This window comes from Amblyomma maculatum, chromosome 1 (genome assembly GCF_055883805.1).
Source record: "Amblyomma maculatum isolate TAMU_Amacu chromosome 1, ASM5588380v1, whole genome shotgun sequence".
Classification (NCBI taxonomy): Eukaryota; Metazoa; Arthropoda; class Arachnida; order Ixodida; family Ixodidae; genus Amblyomma; species Amblyomma maculatum.
This window is the reverse complement of record NC_139344.1, coordinates 397,898,448-397,917,463: the sequence shown is the minus strand read 5'-3', so window position 1 is coordinate 397,917,463 and position 19,016 is coordinate 397,898,448. Positions and strand designations below refer to the sequence as shown.

Sequence of the window (19,016 nt, the reverse complement as noted above, 5' to 3'; positions counted from 1 at the left end):
TTGGGCCCACTGCGGAGGAGGGGCGCGCAGCGGGGTTTACGGAGCTTCTCCCAAACGCACACCCCTGGAAAAGCCGAGCGCCAGGCCGGGGGACGCTTGTACCCATTTTTGCCGGTGGGTGTCCGGCGGTGGGTTTCGAACTAACCACCTCCCGCAGCCGAGACGGGCGCTCTAACCACTAGGCCACGTCTGCGGCTTCGCGGTGAATTGCGGCTGCCAATTCAACCTGCGAAGGGGACGGGCAAATCAGGTGGTGATAAACTGATTAAATTTTGGCATGCAGCAGACCTCAAGGAGCAGAAGAAAATCGGACATGAAACATCTGGCCCACAGACCAGTGGCAGCTCTTAACATACAGCTCTGCATATATACGCGTTTAGTTTTGTGATGGGATTACGCAGTCATGCATGCCATGTATGTCGTACACTTCACGTAAGCTGTACGGCCACGTTGGGTGTACGTTCACCTAGGTTGTACGTTCTCCTAGGCTGTACGTTCTCCTAGGCTGTACGTTCTCCTAGGCTGTACGTTCTCCTAGGCTGTACGTTCACCTAGGCTGTACGTTCACCTAGGCTGTACGCAGCAATAATTGCGTACAGCAGTCTTGTACAAATCTCGTACAATTTTTCCAGTAGGGTGGCAACCGTGTCTAATGGACTTTCATTACCACAAGTTCGCCCATCAGACTCAAGACCTCCTCCGCAGCGTCTTGCTGCTTCAAAATTTCTTTTAGTTTATACGCTTGTTCAACAAAATAATAGCATACAGATCGTGCATCGACATCACAGTGTCTATAAGCCATCTTACTCCTCCAAATACTCTGAAGGCCCAATAGCATGATGAGGTTATACTGAAAATCATCATTAACTGTTGTCAAGTACCGTGGCGTCAATGGCAGGTCTTTTTTAAGTGTCCTTTGTAACACATCCCAGTAAAACACCGCATCCCAACAATCCAGGAAAACGTGCTCAACTGTTTCAGGTTTCCTACATAGTAGACAGTTTGAGCCCCAAGGTACAAAAAGGTCCTTTTCTTCCATCCATATTTTGACTGGGAGGGTTCCTGTATGCAATTTAAAAAAGAAAGTTTTTACGCCCGGTGCAACAGTTATGTTTTTAACTCGCTTGAGCACGTCTTTCCCTGGGCCTTCACAGTATAAGGTTCTGTACAATGGAGCTGGGAACAATTGTGAAATAAGATTCTTGTACAGCCGCTTAGGTGGTACTGTCGCTAAATACTCTACAGAGTACCGCAAGCGCAAAAACCTGAACGACCACATCACTTCTCGCAGGAAGCGTGACACAGTGTATCCTCGAGCAGAGCATGAAGAGACTATAAACTCTGGAATTGCACTGGACAGCATGATTTGCATAAAGGTTCTCAGGAATGCATCTTTTTGGTCACGTAGGAAACAAAACCTTAAAACCATCTGCCGCGCATATAGATGCATTAGAAACAACCCTCCGTCTTTAACTCACCGAAAGATATCATCTCTGTTAATTCGTTCCCAGTTGGACGACCAAATGAAGGTTCCATCGCGAATACACGATGGAACCTTTGTATATTAATTCGAGCGCAATACAATACTTGAAGTATTGAAAGGTATTGCATACAGTCGCACGGGCGAAAATAGAGAGGTTACGTCCCATCCATCCTTTCGTCCTTTCCCGTATTTCTTCCGCTTTTTCATTCCAGTAATTCGTATTTTCCCCGTATTTGTCCAAAGGGACTCCCAAATAAACTCCGGGCTTTGTAGCCCATCTTACTCCACAGAAAATTTCCGGTTCTTCTTCCCATTCCCCGTGTCAGACTCCGAGACTTTTATTTAAATTAACAGCACTACCAGTCTGCCTGCAATACCTTTGTATTACTTTCAAAGCTTCCGAAACGCTTTCGCTGTCTTCACAAAAAAGCGCCACATCATCAGCGTATGCCAATATTTTCACTTCACATACTCCCAACTTAAAACCACGGATGTATTCGTTAGCAGTTACCATTCTACACAATGGTTCCAAATATATAGCAAAGGGGAGAGGAGACAGTGGACATCCCTGCCGCACAGATGCTCTTACATACAAGCTATAGACCGATCACGTTAACAAATGTTGATTATAAAATCCTGATGAAGGTGTTAGCTAAGAGATTGCAATACATTATAAAAGATATTGTTGGACCTCATCAAACATGTGGAATAAAGACCAGAAGCATATTTAATAATATTCATGTAGCGCGTAGTGTGTTCGAGTGCTGCGATGCTCTAAACAGGAGAGTGGCCATGGTTCAAGTTGATTTTGAAAAATCATTTGATCGTGTGTCTCATGAAATATTGTACTGTTTGTTGGAACATATTGGTGTTGGTGTCGTTGTATTGAAAGGAGTTAAAATGGCCGACATTTTTATCCGCCTCGTCTAACAGGCCTCGATTCATAACATGCTTCTGGTCGGCTTGGTAGCATTTTTATCGAATGCGTTGATCCATTTTCTGGCGTTAGAGTTGAGTACATATGGTACTTTGCAATAATGCGTCCAAAACTTACATAGAAACGGCGAGCGTTCAGCTCCGTCATCACTCTTCTGATGACCTCGGGTGGGCATGGTGATCCCGACATGACAGCTGTGATCCGAATGCGTAATTTTAAGTGTAAGTCAGGCGCAATCGACTATGTATTCTAACTGGATTCACAGAACGAAGATATATAGAAGCACTGACCACAGAACTTTCGAAAGAACAAAAAGAACTGACCACAGAACAAAAATAACCTACCACAGAACTATAGATTTAACAATTTTCATGGAGGCACGTAGATAAGTGGCAATTAGAATGATAGAGTAAACTAGCGTTTACTTTATATTTATATGCCCGCAGGTCTGCTTAAACATATGAAACATTAGAGGGTCTCAGATATCTCTTAAGAAGAGAACGACGAAAACCTGCCCTTCCTCTTCTATCATTTGCCTGTCATCGTTTGGCATACTGGTCGTTCCGTATACATGCTTCATCATGCATTCTGAGTCATGCCTAGTCATTACCACTCATAGCTAAGTATATTTAGCCTATTTGCTGTCAGTTGCTGGTATTACAAGTCGTCGTTTGACATATAGGTCCTTTCGCAGTCATGCGAAGTCATGCTAAGCCATGGCTCGTCATTACCATTCATAGCTAAGCATATTTACTCAATGCTAGTCATTTGTGGCCATTACAAGTCGTCGTTTGACCTACTGGTCGTTCCATAGTCATGCTGAGTCATGTCTACTCACTGTAGTCATTACTGCTCATAACGAAGCATTTTTATTAATTTCCAGCCAGATGCGGCCTTAACAAGTCGTCACTTGACATATTCGTCATTTAGTAGTAATGGTGAGTCATGTTGAGCCATACCTTGCTAAAAATGTTCTCATTCCAGTCAGTTGCGGTCAATACAAGTCGTCATTTGACATATTGATCTTTCCGCAGCTATTTTAGTCATTTTATGACTATTTTATTAGTCATTATTATTATTCATTAATTCTATTGTTATCTATCGCATAACATTTATTCGTTACCAATCACCATCAGTCGTTTTCATTCCCAATTTCCTTCCTCATACATTCGTTATTATCAAGTGACACATTGGAGCACAGATCCCGCGCACAACTCTCGCGAGCGGGATTTCGTTCTATGAGCCTAGAAAGGCTTTCGCCTCAAAAGACATGACTTCTTCAAAACTACGGAAAAATAACTCGCACCAAAGTAGAAGTTGTTTAGCTGTTAAATGCGCTTACCTTTTCGCAAAGATGAAATATCGTGCTGACCATTTTGCAGATGATGCAGTATATCTATGTACATTGTCGGAGTTCCGAAGATAAAAGTGCACCTGCGATGCATAAAGAAAATTTAATACTGAACTATCGTACATAGAGTCAACAGAGTAACTTTCTTTTTAGTGCCAGAACCAATTAGAGGTTATATTCTCGAACAGACGAAACGAAATTTGACATGCAAACATTATTCACTCTATACAAAATGATAAAGCATCTGGGGATATCGCGACGTGTATTTTGTGGTTACAAGCCAATATGATTTATTTTGTTATTACATGGTGTGACTGTCACGAGAATGTGGTGTAACAAATGTTCGGTAATTTCTTCGTACTAAATGGCCCCAAAATTTTGTTCAAACATTGATTGATAGCCTGAGTCATAGCCTGAGTCGCTTTGGGATGTTGAACCCCACAAACCAAACCAAAACCATTGATTGATAAATGTTAAACATAGGCAACCTAGAGTTCTGCATGAGCGAAAATCTGATGCCATGCATTGTACAGCTGAAATGTCTCGCTAACGAACGATATAAAATGCTGCACGCAAAACAATGAAAGGAATGACGAAATAGCATAGCTGAAACGTGAAATATGCATCCAGTTTGGTATCGCTAAAATATATTTGCCAAATCAACTGGACAAAGGCTATGGGTCCAGTCAAGCAGGCATGATTTACACTGGATCTGAAAGTATAGAGCGCATATTCCTAATTATAAGGCGGCGGCATATGGATTGAAACGTTTCCAGTAATGAACTACATACAGCGGTAGAGAACAAGCTTCATTAATTCCTTACGGTCTTGAGCCACTACGACTCTCAGCCACATCCATGCAGACACTCTTTAAACTAAATGTACTTCGATTCTATTTTGGAATGTACCAAAGACGTGAGCATACCAGGCTATCAAAAAGACTGATAATCATATCCCAGAGGAACCTACTGAGGGCCGCTGAAAGTCACGTGTCCTATACTACTCTGAAATGTTTTTCGGTCTCCAACGGTAACTAACTAGTAAGGCTAACCGGCTAGCATTGGTTTCCAGAATGAAGTGCCAATTAGGAAGTTGCAGAACGTCTTAAAGAACGTCTGAGTAGAATATTTGCTTCAATGTCCATCAGTGCAGCTTTATTAAGTAGCCTTAAAAGAGAAGTGCCATACATGTGCTGCTGACGGATGTATCACGCCCAGTCTACAGGCAAAGCCCTTTCGCTAAAAGCCCTTCAAAGAAAAATAGATTTTGTTCTCTGACACGCGCCTTGGGACGCTGAAGTATCACCGTTGCCACGTGGCAACGTTTGTTTTCTGCAAGTTATCATTGAAATGATAAAGAAATCTATAATAAATAAATTGGACATTGCTGCAAAATTTCAGCCAACCGTTTTTCAAGATGGTCCACAACTTCTCAAACTAGCGGTATATTCCTGAACGCAGTAATTAAGAAGATAGCTGTTTAGTATCTACTGAATAGCTAAATTTTGAGAACAAAAAAAAAAAAAAGGCCACGTGACGGGAGTCTTTTTTTTTTTTTTTAGTTTCAGTGGATTCGGACATTTCGTATTCCTTAAAAGCTTGGTTACCTTTAGGTGAAATACCCGGCACGTGATTGGATATAAACCGATCCACCGCGCGGCCGATCTCCCTGAAAGGAAACCATGAAGCTAACGGCATCGGCCGACTGCCACATCCTGTAGTTAATAGCTTTCGACCTGTTAATGTGAAATTGCTGAAGCTGGAGGGTACAATAGTATTAATCAAGAATTAAATTAGCCACGTCGTCATGACAAACTGTTGATCCTCTACGACCTCCTCTGAGAAGAAATTGGAGTTTCGTTCTTTAGTTATATACGACTATAGTTCAGGACTTACCGAAGTAAAACAGCAGTCTGTTATAATTAGCAAACCATTTGTACGGCTGAAGACCTAGTTTACCGTAAACGCGTCTTCGACCTCCTCTAAACGTATTTGGTGCTACGGAAGAATTACATTCTTGTGTTCCGCGCTTCTTGTATCACTTCATCTTGCCTCATGGAAGGGTATAATGTACGTCATTACCAATCCAGAAGGAAAAAGAAAACTGTGCCTGCTTTTAATTCCTGTTATGCCTTTTATTTGCCCCTGTCACCAGACATACTTCTCATTGTGGATGCAGTCCAATGCGGCTTCCGCTTTGAAGCTGGGAGCCGGCATCACGATAGTGGACCCGAAAATCGTCGCCGCCAAAGTGCCAGCGACACATCCGTAGCAGTGGATCATGGGCACGTTCAAGCAGGTCACCTGGGGCTGCAACGTCAAGGGCAATTCCGAATTCTCTGCGATGGGTACGACTCGTAAAAGACAAGGAATAGAACATCAGGACTCCCAAACTGCTTGACAACAAAACGCCATAGGAACTAAGTCTGTATGATCTGTGGTTCGAATACGCTGCGATGCGCACGTACTACTGCTGCTCATACAGGACACTGCAGCGCTCTGAATACACACCAGGCAAAGATAACTAGGGCCTTCAGTATTCCCACGAGGTTCGATGGCCGAACACCTTATACACTGAGCCGCAGTAGCGGGTACGATCAGAATTGCATTCCTGATAACGCTAAAACCCGACCAAGGCTCACAATTGCCCATTCAAGCTCAGCTTACTCTGTAACACAGGGGATACCTGGCCTCACCTCCTTGTCCAGCTCAAATCTCTGGCCTACCAAGTAGGCATTGTTGACGAGGTTGAAGTGAGAAAGCTGCACTGCCTTTGGCTTTCCTGTTGTGCCCTGAAGGAGGAAGAACAAGCTTTGTCACAGGCATCGAATATGTTGCCGCTGTTGGGAATGCGTGCTTGCTTACAGACGTGAACTGCAAGTTGATGGGATCGTCGAACTGCAGTTTCGACGAAATCGCCTGCATGTTCCTGAGCTGCTCGTTCGTAACCGACTCCATGAGGTCGCCAAACAACACAGTGCCCCTGAAGTAAACATGCGATTGTATCGACATTTATCGACAAGATTACCACTGCTGAAGTAGTGCCAGAATCAGAATTACGATTAATCGACCGCTACGGATGTCAACAGGCAGATCAAAGCGTACTCACTGTTTTCGTTCGTCACCAATGCAGATAATGTGCCTGAGTTTGGGTAACCTAAAAAAGAAAACAAGACGTGCAGACAGACCGGTACGTGAATGACCAAACGCGAGAACAAAAGAATAAGAGCGCTATCAGACGCCGAATTAACATTGCCGCCTGATGATGCCATTCATCATTCCAAATGCGTTATACGATCAGTATTTTATAACTGTTAAAGAACTCAAGAACAGAATTCATCATGCGGCCACTGCTTTTAACTATTTTCGGCACCACGGGATAAACATCAAATGTTCTTTAAGTGCCTACAGACTGACAGTCCACTTGCATACCATGTAACTTCGTGTTGTGTGCTAACTGAACCATCAAACAAGCCATTCATTCTGTTTTTATATTTTGCGAACAGCCTATCTTGCTGCTTCGCGTTCGTTCATGTAAACGTTCGTTTACCGCTTGACGCGACCCATTTTGCAAGAAAGAATCTTTCCAGACAACTATTGACTTTTTCAACTTTGCGATAATTGTTTGAACCATTTCAGTCGTCTTTTACGTCGGAAAGACTGAGGTACCACATTAGATGTCTTTTTAAAATGTCATTGATACAGATGTGGACGCCGCTATTGTACAAAACCTGTGGTATAAATGACTTGAAAGCAATGTCATTAAATTCCAGAGCCGTTTCTGACTGAAATTTTACCATTTGTTTTCCCGGTAGGCATATATACAGCTTTATAAAGGACGAAATTCAAAACTTTTGGTGCTGAAAGTGGTGGCCTTTCTACCATTCATGGGCACTATAGATACATAAAATTGCATTTTGGGCGGGAGAATGCAATACCCAACCCAATATAGCATCGAGAATGAGGGTAACCAATAATATGGCAGCGTTTTTAAAGGCTGAATGTGGTATATTGGTCTTAGACCAATTTAAGCCCAGGGTCCAAGCGCTCTTGTGTATATTTTCATTAATTACTCCTCACCTTGCGCTTCTCAAATATCCGGGCGCTGAAGATTCGAGTTCTGGAGCTATTTCCAATAGCATCCTGTAGTAGTCCTGTCTTGCGAACCGTTGCGATAAAATGACGGCTTCGCAGTCAGTCTGTGACAATTCACAAAACGCCTTGAGACAAATCAGACAACGACGCAGTTAAGCACACCAACATCTGCAACTAAGTCTTCATGAACACTGTTTATGTGCGTAAAGAAGTTGACAGGAAAGGTGGCATAATTACGTCATTAAAATACAAAATATATCAAAGTATTTCCTCATTTCTCAGCTGATAATAAGGAAGATTGCTACTCTAGCTTTGACTATATGCTCACCTCGCAGTTTATCTTACCGTCACTGAATCCATTCTGCTCTTAAACCTTAAACGCGCGCCAACGACCAATTCAAGCTCGCTTGTATGTACAAATTGTTGTATTCGACTTTCACTGTAAACGGAGACAATATTATAAAACGTTTGAAATTAATAACAGGTACAAACTGTATTAGGTACACAAGCTATGAACATGTAAAGTAATTTAAGTGTAAGACAAGCTGTCTGCGCTGACTTCTATTCGTTTCCAGAGTCCATACCAAGGTAACAATATACTGCTCTGTCCTGGCGTCACAAGTTATACTGAGTATATAAAAGATTTACCATCGAGTTTCTCAGATGTAAACGCGTATATTTCTGACAGAGGAATATCTAAATAGGCAGAAAGAGACGCACTAATTTCTACCCGGAAACAAATTAGATGGAGTTCCTTTTCTGTTGCCTCAGAAGAGGTTACATATAGCTTTATTAGTACCTGCTGTGAGGTTTGTGGATTTATTAGTAGCTACTATCTTTAAACATTTTACTGCATTTGTGCACGCTGCTAGAACACGCAATGCAGTTAGTTGATTAGAAAAAAAAGGTTTTAATAGCTCCGCTTACCCAATTCAGACAGTACTCGAGTTCAGGAACCTGATATGCTGTATTAATATTGACCTGCCAAAAAAACGCGAAAACCTTTGTAACAACAGTTAATTTTCAATAAAGAGTTTTTTGCATATTGTTCCAGATAAATTCTCCTTGAGCTTTTACGAATGACCAATTTTCCAGAGCAATGAATCTTTTTGCGAACGCTGGGCTACAGGAAACATTGCGTAGCTGTCTATAAACAGCCTATATAAATTACACATTGTTGCTCATAAAAAAAGAGAATTAAATTCGATAAGAACTGCTCAAATTTAGCAAATGCATTTTTTATCGATCAGCACAGACTCGCTGCCGAATAGTTTCGCTCTGTCATTCCTGCCATCACTTCTGCATCTCTTTGATGGGGCAATAATAAATCCCGGTTATAGCAGTTTCAGAAAACTACAACGGTTGTTTCACGCCCTTGAACACAGATAAAGGTATCGCGTATCGCATATTTATACATGTATGAAGATAGTTTACTTAAAAAAATAAAGTGCCAGAAATGAATACAACTAAACCAGGTGTCATTCTCTGCACAGAGCTCAGATCACAGCAAGTTATGCAGATGAACGTACATCACTGAGAGCTGACAGCGAGTCCTTACCAGGATCAGTCCTGCCCGCGCAGTCGCAAACTGGACCATGCTCCATTCGTACATATTCGGTGCAATCATCGCGATCTTGGAACCAACGCTAAGTTTAATTGAGACAAGTGCGGCCGCCAACCGGTCGATCTGCGAAACGAATAAGAATGTGCCAGTAAAGAGCCTGGATCACTTCCCCTGCCCTGAATGAAAATATATTATTGCGCGAGGCAGCTTCACAAGATGTATGCATTCAGTTGATAAGGTGACATGAAAAAAAAAATATATATAAGCATTAGGCCAGAAATACACATCCTCTCTACAAGGCTGTTTCTTAGGCTAGTTGGAGGAGTTCGTTCATGTCGGCGAAGTCTTATGCGCAAAAAGGACAAGGAAGTGTCCTGTGTAGTCCTGTGTCTCTTTCACGTCCTTGTCCTTTTTGCGCTTCAAGCTTCGCCAGCATAAGCAAACGTACTCTTCTTCTGTGCATAGTCGCATGTGTTTCGCAGAATAAAGAGCGCTCGGGTGAACGCAGGATTATGCAAATATTTATCTTTGGCAATTTTACGGGAGGAAAAACTACATTTTAACGCCGCGAAGCGGTATACGCGTCACCGCATAGGTTGCCGCCGTATACGCCTACACATTATTTTCCAACGCTTCTTGTTCTTAAAGTTAAAAATACAGTGCCCACTCTAGCGATTCCGCGATTAACTTCAACCGAAATGTGGCTGCCACGGTCAAATATTGAATAGCAAAGCACACGCTAAGTAGAAACACGTGACAATCACACAGCCACACCGACAGATGAGCGGCAGTTGTCCACGACGCATTTCATTAGCATACAGCGGCAAGCCCAACCTGCGAAGGAAACACTACGGGGATACAAATTTCATCCCACTTTTGTTCTTCGTGTGAGGAAAAGGAATCAATATAGGTGCTGTCATGACAGAAAATAGACTTCAAAATTCACAGGAACACCTGGTTACATTGATGGGTGGGCAGCGCGACAGTATTAAAAGCGGTCCATACCTTCGCAACGAGACTGAATAATTATTTGATTGTTGTGTTTACTGAGCTACACATGTCCGCCTACGACCAACTGGATACGTGTTGTTGTCATCTATTTGACGCTTTGGTGCTATTCAATTTTTGAGAAATGGCGACACGGAAGAAATCCAAGATAAATCGAAATTTATTGGCACCATTGTCACTTGCTATAATGTTACATCACTTCCACCTTTAGAAGCTGCGTTACCAACAATTCATTCTCCTTCTGACGGGGCTTCAGGATGCTAGTGTGTCAAAAACAATTCAACGATAGTTGGCTTCCTTCAAATTAAGAACTCGTTATTAGTGCAAGTAAAAAAAAAAAAAAAGACAACGTCGGACGGGACCGTCTTACTCACGTCTTTTTTGAACTCCGTGTATGTCTTTCTAATGGACTGATGACAGGACACGACGGCCACATTGTCACCGTGCTTGTCGGCCACTCGATCGACCACATCGCCGAGCGTTAAAGGCAGCAAGGGTTGCTTGCCTGGTGTGTGGTGGTAGCTGAGACCACTCAGGGCTCTTCTGGAAAGATACAGTAAGGGATGAATAGCAATCTGAAAACATTACAAGACTCGACTGCCTTACAGCATTCCCTTGGGGGCCATATGCAACGCAATTCTGATTTTTCTCGAAGGCCTCTTGATGAGAGAAAGAGAAAAAGAAAATGGAGATGATGATGGCTAAATTTTAGTCATGCGAAAACAGTGTTACACAGGTTTTGCCTTGGTTTGGTTTATGGGGAATTACAGAGATTATGTCCCAAAGCAACTCAGGCTATGAGAGATGTAGTAGTGGACGACTCCCTAAATTTCGACCACCTGGGGTTATTTAATGTGCATTGACATCGCGCAGGATACGGGCGCCTTGCTTTTCACCTCCATCGAAAATGGACCGGCGCATCTGGGATTCGACCCCCATCCTCGGGCACAGCAGTCGAACGCCCTAACCCCTCGCGGCGGAGCATGCCGCCGCCACTATGACGTAGATGCATACTCCCTATTACATAATTTACAGATGGCAAAGCTATGGCAGTTGTCTTAAAACGAAACAATGACCAATAAAGGCCAAGGGCCGTGCAGTGACGTGGATGTTTATTAGAAGTCCCCCGGATTAGCCAGCCGTGAATGGCCTCAAATGTCACGTCAATAAAACCGGTGGACCAGCACGAAACATGAAAAGATTTCAGGACCAAACTTATTAGGTCTTTTTAACGACGAGACAGATATGTATGCACGGATGCCTTTCAAACTTCTAAGCGGCTATAAAACAACCACCATGAAAAAAAAAAAAAAAGACAAACGAACGCAAGCGAGATATGTTTCTGTAAATACATTCCACTAAGATACTTTGCTTTCTGTACCTGATTGAAAAAAATGCACTGCGCTAAAAAAGACGACGACGAAACACCTAAAGAACTAGACTAGCGCAGTTCTGCGCTTGTCTAGTTCTTTAGGTGTTTCGTCATCGTCTCTTTTAGCCCAGTGCATTTGTCCAATCATGTCTAATTACCAACTCGCCCAACATTCTACCTTACCTTTCTGTACCTGTTACATCTCCACATTTGATTTATGTTCCAATAAAATACAGAATTAGAAAAAATAGTAAACATAATGATATGAAAGTTCCAAATGTATCTGCTTTAAAAAACCAACGCCTGCTCACGTATTGCTGGCCAGTCGCCATAAGCCAATGCCAAAGGCTTTGGTGTGTTCTCGAAATACTTATTGTTGTTGCTTTATATACTGTGGCAGTGAGATGAGAACTATAGTAAGTTGCGTAAAATAGCCTCGTAAATCTCAGAAGGAAATGTCCTATAGTGCATGCCGACTTCGCAGTTGTGATTCCTTTGTTGTCCATCTAGTGCTGTCTACCTTCATAAAGAGCTCGCCTGCAGCGCAACGAATCCTCCATAGACTTCGAAAGAAGTTGCAGTGATATCTAATACGAGATGGCCGGGGAAGCAGAGCATCATCAACAGCGATCGGCGTATGGCGAACGATACGCTTGCCACAGTATAAACATTGAGTGGTTGGTGGGCATCTTTTGTCGACATCTAACCCCTTCCCTGGAGAAGCTGTTACAGAGAGGCATAATCCTCACTCACTTAAACAATATCTCTTCGTTCAAAAAGACAAGTGACCTTTAGGTTAGTGTTATTTTTGTTTCGTCACCACTGTTCACGAATCGAGTTACCAAACCTTTCAAAGAAACGGGGAAAAAAATTCTGCGCGTTATATGGATATCTTTCTACGATCTGAAAAAAAATAAAAAATAAGAGGGGATGGGGAGACGGCGAGCAAAGCTTTATTTGAGCGGCGTTAATGACGATGATAAGGACTTCACCGATTTCTCCTTGCATCAGAGGTGCGGAGACAGTGTAGCGATGAGTCATATTATGCCAAGAATGAAGGGTCATACTTGAATTTTTATGGACAGAAATATACAATAACGACAATTTTAGGCCCTTGACAAAAATTTGCAGCAGAGAGATACAACGAAAAAAGAAACATGGAAATGGCTAGAAGCAGGAGAGGCCCCTTTCATGGCATAGCCAAAGATACATTACATCTGACCGTATAGCCCAGAACGCTTTTCCGGACTCTGAGACCCGGTTTTAAAGGGTTAGAAGCCACACATTCTATAAAACTTATCCACTGTATATTTTCAACAGGATTGGTTCACAACTCACGTGACACGTCCCCTAACATCGCCAACGTGCACAACCCTATCTCTTAGTAGTGAAGTAAGATAATAGGCCACTGGCCTATGGACGGTTCAATTACTGCTCAACTGACTTCCCTCCAAGGAGCGCGTGTCTTCCTGAATATACTGGCCCTTTCAGGGGCGGGAAAGTGCCCCTAGCGCTCTTGCACATGTGTCGAAGCTTCAAACGAAGAAAAAAAAAACATAATTTAAACTTCAAAATGGGCACTCTGCAACGTTTATTGTAATAAGACCCCACCAAAGCAACAGATGCTTTCGAGATAAGCGCGGGACGTCGACAAGTGCCGGGATATGAAATCAAGCGATAGTCGACTATCATCAAGTGCCCGCGGGAGCCCTTATCTCACCGTATGACAGTACTACTGCGAAATCTTTTAATTGTTCTTTGATTAAAGTGCAAATCAGCTAGCTATTCTTTTCACCGCAGACACGCTGAGAGTGAAGTGCATCATGCATAACAATGTAACTGGGTACGACATCAACCTCTCCATGGAAATAAATTGAAATTGAATGCGCTTGGTGTCCCGTTAAGGGAGGGATAACGTATCACCATCGTTTCGCAATTCAAGTCTGTATCGCGGCAAGTAGACAGTTTGGTTTCCGATATGATAGTGTACTATGAGCATGCCTTTTCGTGCTAAATAGTTTCATTAATTCCCCGAGAGAGCTTTTGTAACGGAGTTTTGCTAAATTATGCTTGTCTTAGTTCCATAAGTTAAGCAGTTTTCAAACTAAGCCGCATTAGACGAAGCTATGCAATCTTGCGCTCTGCTGTTCGTCGGGTTCCCGTGTTAAGTTCAGTAAACGTCACAAAAAGCTGTTCATTTTAATTTCAGAAGACAGCACGTCGAGCGAAAAGTAGCTGATGGTATCTGTTTTGCTTATGATTTATATTAGGCTTTCGAGTGTAAGCAACTGGCTACATAAACGATCAAACACGATTCAATCATAATACGAGCAATAACCCGGAAACAAAAGTTTATCATTGAAACAAATTTTCCTAATCATCCCCCCAGCAGTAGCCTCAATTAAAACGGCGAATACCCTACACGGCTGAAGCATATTATTCCCCACGCTACAAAGAAAGAAACAAGTACAAAAAGTGCATAGAATAAGGGTTTTCACGTGCAAAATAAACATCGACTATGAATGGCGCCGTAGTGGAGGGTTCCGGTTTAATTTCAACACCAGTGGATTTTTAAAAACGTGCGCTGACATCGCGGGGTACGCGGAAGCTTGCTTTTCGCCTCCATCGAATCACGGCCGTCGCATCCGAGATCGAGAACAGCCAACTTCAGAGCTCAGCAACCGTGAGGTTTGACTGCTTCCACTCCACAGTGGAGCAGAAAGAACAGAGCGCCCCACTTTCGCTTGCTATTTTAATTTTCAAAGATGTTCATTTTAATTAACAGTAGAAATCGCTCCTTTAATTCACGCATGCTTTCCCATCTAAGAACGCGACGCACCTCGTCGCTCTAAGCTAACGACCTCAGAGAGCACTCCTATTGTGGGATGTTACTTCTCACCTTTGGCCGCTAACAAGGATCTTGATATGCGTAGAGCGAACCCCGAAACGTGCGTACAGACGCCGCAAGTCCGACAAGGCTCTCAGCGTTGTCGAGGAACAAACATGGGCTACCGCCATCGCGCAAGCATCCAGCTGAAACACGGCGCCCTCTGACCTATTTCAAGATACGGGCTTCCCCTCCTGGTCCGCCCGACGGGAAACAAAGGGACATTAGCCCCAGCCAAATGCGATCTGCGGAACTGCGACAGCAAAAAGTGATGGTGGCGACACGTGATAAGGAGCGCAGGCCCCAAGAACACTCGGCTGCGCAGGGGCGGGGCTACACTTTTGTGTGTGCACCGTTAGGAGACTGTGCGTGGCGGCGTGATAAACTGGATAAGCCATAAGAGGTGTTGGATAAGCGCGGTCGTAGAGCGGCCTTCACAATTCAGCTGTCGAGCGAGCTGGGTACGCGAGCAGCCGCCGGCGAAGCACAACAGTGTGCGCTTTGTACAGGGGTGAGCACTTATGCAGGGCGCTGACACCCAGGGCACAGGTACTAGCTTCCGGGAGCAATGCCCTCGATCAAGCGCACCTGCGTAGTACAGCTGGATACAATAGGAAAGGGTACACGGGAGCGCGTGGCCTTCACATTTCGGAGATCGCTGCCACCATCAAAAGACGAGAGCATGTTCAGAAACGGCACCCGACCAACCTTGCACGGGCCTTTACCGCTGATTTCTTTCATCTGTCGGTGGCAGTGCTTTAGAAAGAGTGGAGACCACGCACTCTTGTGTGCCCTCTCATATCTATACCTGTACAGAGCGTGTCGGCACGATGTCATTAGCAGGCTACCTTCAGTGGCCCAGAAGCGCTTGAATGTTTTCATCCCCCCCCCCCTCCCCTCGTAAAAACCATTGCCGTCAGCCGTTTGGGCCATGAAAAATATGGGACCGCATTTTTGACAGAGGCTCACATTCTAGTAAAAACATGCTTTACCTATAAGTACTCCGAAAGTAGCTGATTTAAATGGCACATGCGATGTGTGGCTTTGACACAGCGCGGATGCGTGCTCCTCTATAACCACTGATTTTAATATTACCCTGAGGCAGAGCTGGCGCCAATGCAATGCGAGTTCCTTGAAGGAGTAGAGACACCTAATTTTTGGGTTCGAGTTTTATTATTTCTAATGATGCGTAAGACATTGCTGTACGCGGATCAGCTCATGATATTCGCCTGCGACCACGCCGAATAATTTATAATCGAATTTCTTTTTTCAGCTGTTTCGGTTTTGGTTTCAGCAGCCGAACGGTGGCTGTGACGTCATAGCACGTCTATATCACGTGAGAGATGAAAGGAACAGTGATGTAATCGTTCCTGTGTTGTTTTAATTCACTACAACTCCTAAGATAATCTGCCTTACGAACAGGGATTACAAGTGAAGAGTCAGCGATGACGTCGCTGTTTTTTCACACTGCGAGTGACTTTTCTGTGACATCACAGCCATTTCTCAGCTGCTCAAACCGAAATCGAAACGGGTGAGAAAAAAAATTTAATCATAAATTATTGCGCCGTCGTAGCTAAAATCCACGTGGTGATCCATATAGAGGAATGACTTTGAGCAGAGAAGAATGCAAAAAGAGAAAAAAAAAAACGGCTCATAGTAATAAAGCTCTTGAAATTGAATATGCCGACTACAAAAAGCAATAAACGGACATGCAGGAAGTCACGTAAGTGTAAAGGAGCAAAAGACTTAGCTATAATGAGGCATTGTCTTCTCTTTCGTCACGAATGTATAATAAGCCATCTGAACCAAATTTTTTTCTGCTGCGCCAGACGCCTTTAGAAAGTAAATATTTGAACACGGATTTTATCACTTAAACTCCTCTTTTTGCTGGAATGTTGGAAACAGAAACGTTCCATTTGTGTTTTCTGCTGCTGCGTTTTTGCGACTATATGGTTTTCACACCACATATTTTCGCGCTCCGAGGGACACGTGTGTACACGCAGTGTGCCAGATATCACTATGTCCTGGAGCTGTGTGTATGGATTTTGCGAAGGAAAAACATCAACCAAAAAGCGAAGACCTGTTACGACCAGACGTAAATAACTGTTTTGGTCGTGCTGAGAAGCGCATCTTGCGGACACGCCCGTTAATGAACGCGTGAAATATGCGGGTAAAAAGTTCGGGTAGCAAGACACTCGCTCTTGAAAGTATTTGAGCTTTTAAATATATATATATATATATATATATATATATATATATATATATATATATATATATATATATATATATATATATATATTGTGAGACAGCACTTGCACAAAACGTCTGTTCTATTCCAGAACCAGCTGGCACACAGCGCGCGACGCTCCGAGCAGCAGTCAGCGATGATGATGATAATGATGATGGATCTATACAGATGAAAGAGGTGAAAGTTCACGCGTTGCGCTCACACAAATCCCCCCGACAAAAGAGCGGCCACCCTGGTCGCTGATTACAGGGATGAGGGACGACGGGCATAGGGCTTCATGCGCGAGACGTGGACGATCTCTTCGGAGCGACGACGTCGATCTGCGACGGTGTGCGAGGGAATAACGCGATAGTTCACCGGAGACGTTTGTTGGAGTACTGTATAAGGGCCAATGTAACGATGGAGAAACTTCTCACACAGGCCAGGAATGCGGATTGGTGTCCACAGGAGAACATCACCGGGGTAAAAGGAGGGAGTTCGATGGCGTTGATCATACAGGGCTTTGCGTTCTTGTTGAGCATCTTCAGTGTTCAAACGGGCAAGTTGGCGACACTGAGCCATACGAGTGGCAAACTCTTCGCCCAGAGATTCAGACGTAGAGGGAGCAGAGAAGAAAGTAGTGTCCAGTACTGTCGATGGTTGACGGCCATAAACTAAAAAGAAAGGGCTATAACCAGTAGTGCGCTGAACAGCGGAATTGTAGGCGTAGGTGACGAAAGGTAAAACGTTGTCCCAGTTCCGGTGATCAGGAGCGATATACATGAATATCATGTCGGACAAAGTGCGATGAAACCGCTCGATGAGTCCGTTGGTCTGAGGGTGGTAGCTAGAAGAAGTCTTATGGACGGTGTTGGCTGCGCGCAGTACTTCCTCAAGGACTTGAGAAAGAAATGTCTTTCCACGGTCGCTAATGAGAATATAAGGAGCACCACGACGCAAAACTATCGCACGCAGGAAAAAATCGGCGACTTCAGAGGCGGCACCGGAGCGAAGAGGTGCGGTTTCAGCGTACCGCGTTAGATGGTCGATGGCAGTGACAACAAAACGGTTGCCGTCTGACGTCAAAGGGAGAGGACCAAACAAGTCAATGGCGGCCGTGTCAAAAGGCACAGATGGGCAAGGTAGAGGTTGCAGTAGGCCAGCAGGAGGGGCTGTTGAACGCTTGCGATGCTGGCAAGACGGACATGATGAAATGTACTTGGCGACGCTGGCAGAAAGCCCAGGCCAGAAGTAGCGGCTCTTGATACGGTCGTAAGTTTTAAAGTGGCCTAAATGTCCAGCAGTGGGGTCTTCGTGGTAAGCCTCCATAATTTTAAAACGAAGGGAGCGAGGGGCAACGGGTACCCAGCGTTGACCCGTAGGGTGATAAACGTCGCGGTAAAGTGTTCCATGGTGAAATCGGAACCGACGAAGCTGACGGCGCAAGCGACTGTTTGGGACAACTGATTCTCCACGGAGGCGAGCGATGGTTGTGCGGCAGTAAGGGTCAGTCAGCTGCAGGGACCAGAAATCAGCATTGTTCTCGAGTGGAGCTATAGCGATGGGTGCTACATTCAGGTGGCCAGCAGAAGGCTGACTCGGATGGCAGCAGGGAGAGGAGACCGTATGTGGGGCCGCGTCAGTAGGTAGCAATGGGCAGCGGGAGAGGGCGTCAGCGTCGAGGTGTTTTCGCCCAGATTTATAAGTGATGGTGAAGGTGTATTCTTGAAGACGTAGTACCCAGCGACCCAGTCGACCCGATAAGTTCTTCAGCGATGACAGCCAACAGAGTGCGTGATGGTCTGTGACAATGGTGAAGTGGCGGCCATACAAATAAGGTCGAAATTTTTGAACCGACCAAACAACGGCGAGGCACTCTTGCTCGGTAATAGTATAGTTACGCTCAGCTGCAGTAAGCGTACGACTGGCGTATGCGACGACTTGCTCTTCAGACACTGCGTTGCGTTGCAAGAGAACCGCGCCAATACCGTGGCCACTGGCGTCTGTGTGAAGTATGGTGGGCGCGTCAGCGTCAAAATGGCGAAGCACAGGGGTGGAAGTGAGTGCCTGCTTGAGAGCTTTGAAGGCGTCTT

At 44.2% G+C, this 19,016-nt stretch overlaps 1 protein-coding gene across 1 annotated transcript in view; it reads right to left on the bottom strand.

Annotated features, from left to right (window-relative positions):
* LOC146208668 (medium-chain acyl-CoA ligase ACSF2, mitochondrial-like) overlaps positions 1–14,939 on the bottom strand; it is a 52,130-nt gene extending 37,191 nt beyond the window's left edge. Inside the window, exons 1-11 of the mRNA XM_084595883.1 lie at positions 14,709–14,939; positions 10,812–10,980; positions 9,424–9,552; positions 8,793–8,846; positions 7,851–7,969; positions 6,880–6,927; positions 6,636–6,753; positions 6,467–6,562; positions 5,932–6,080; positions 3,763–3,854; positions 2,538–2,614 (exon numbers count right to left, since the gene is read on the bottom strand). Of these exons, the coding sequence (XP_084452009.1) occupies positions 2,538–2,614; positions 3,763–3,854; positions 5,932–6,080; positions 6,467–6,562; positions 6,636–6,753; positions 6,880–6,927; positions 7,851–7,969; positions 8,793–8,846; positions 9,424–9,552; positions 10,812–10,980; positions 14,709–14,827 (1,170 nt within the window). The 5' untranslated portion in view covers positions 14,828–14,939. The remainder of the gene's footprint in view (positions 1–2,537; positions 2,615–3,762; positions 3,855–5,931; positions 6,081–6,466; positions 6,563–6,635; positions 6,754–6,879; positions 6,928–7,850; positions 7,970–8,792; positions 8,847–9,423; positions 9,553–10,811; positions 10,981–14,708) is intronic.
* Positions 14,940–19,016: the final 4,077 nt, after the last annotated feature.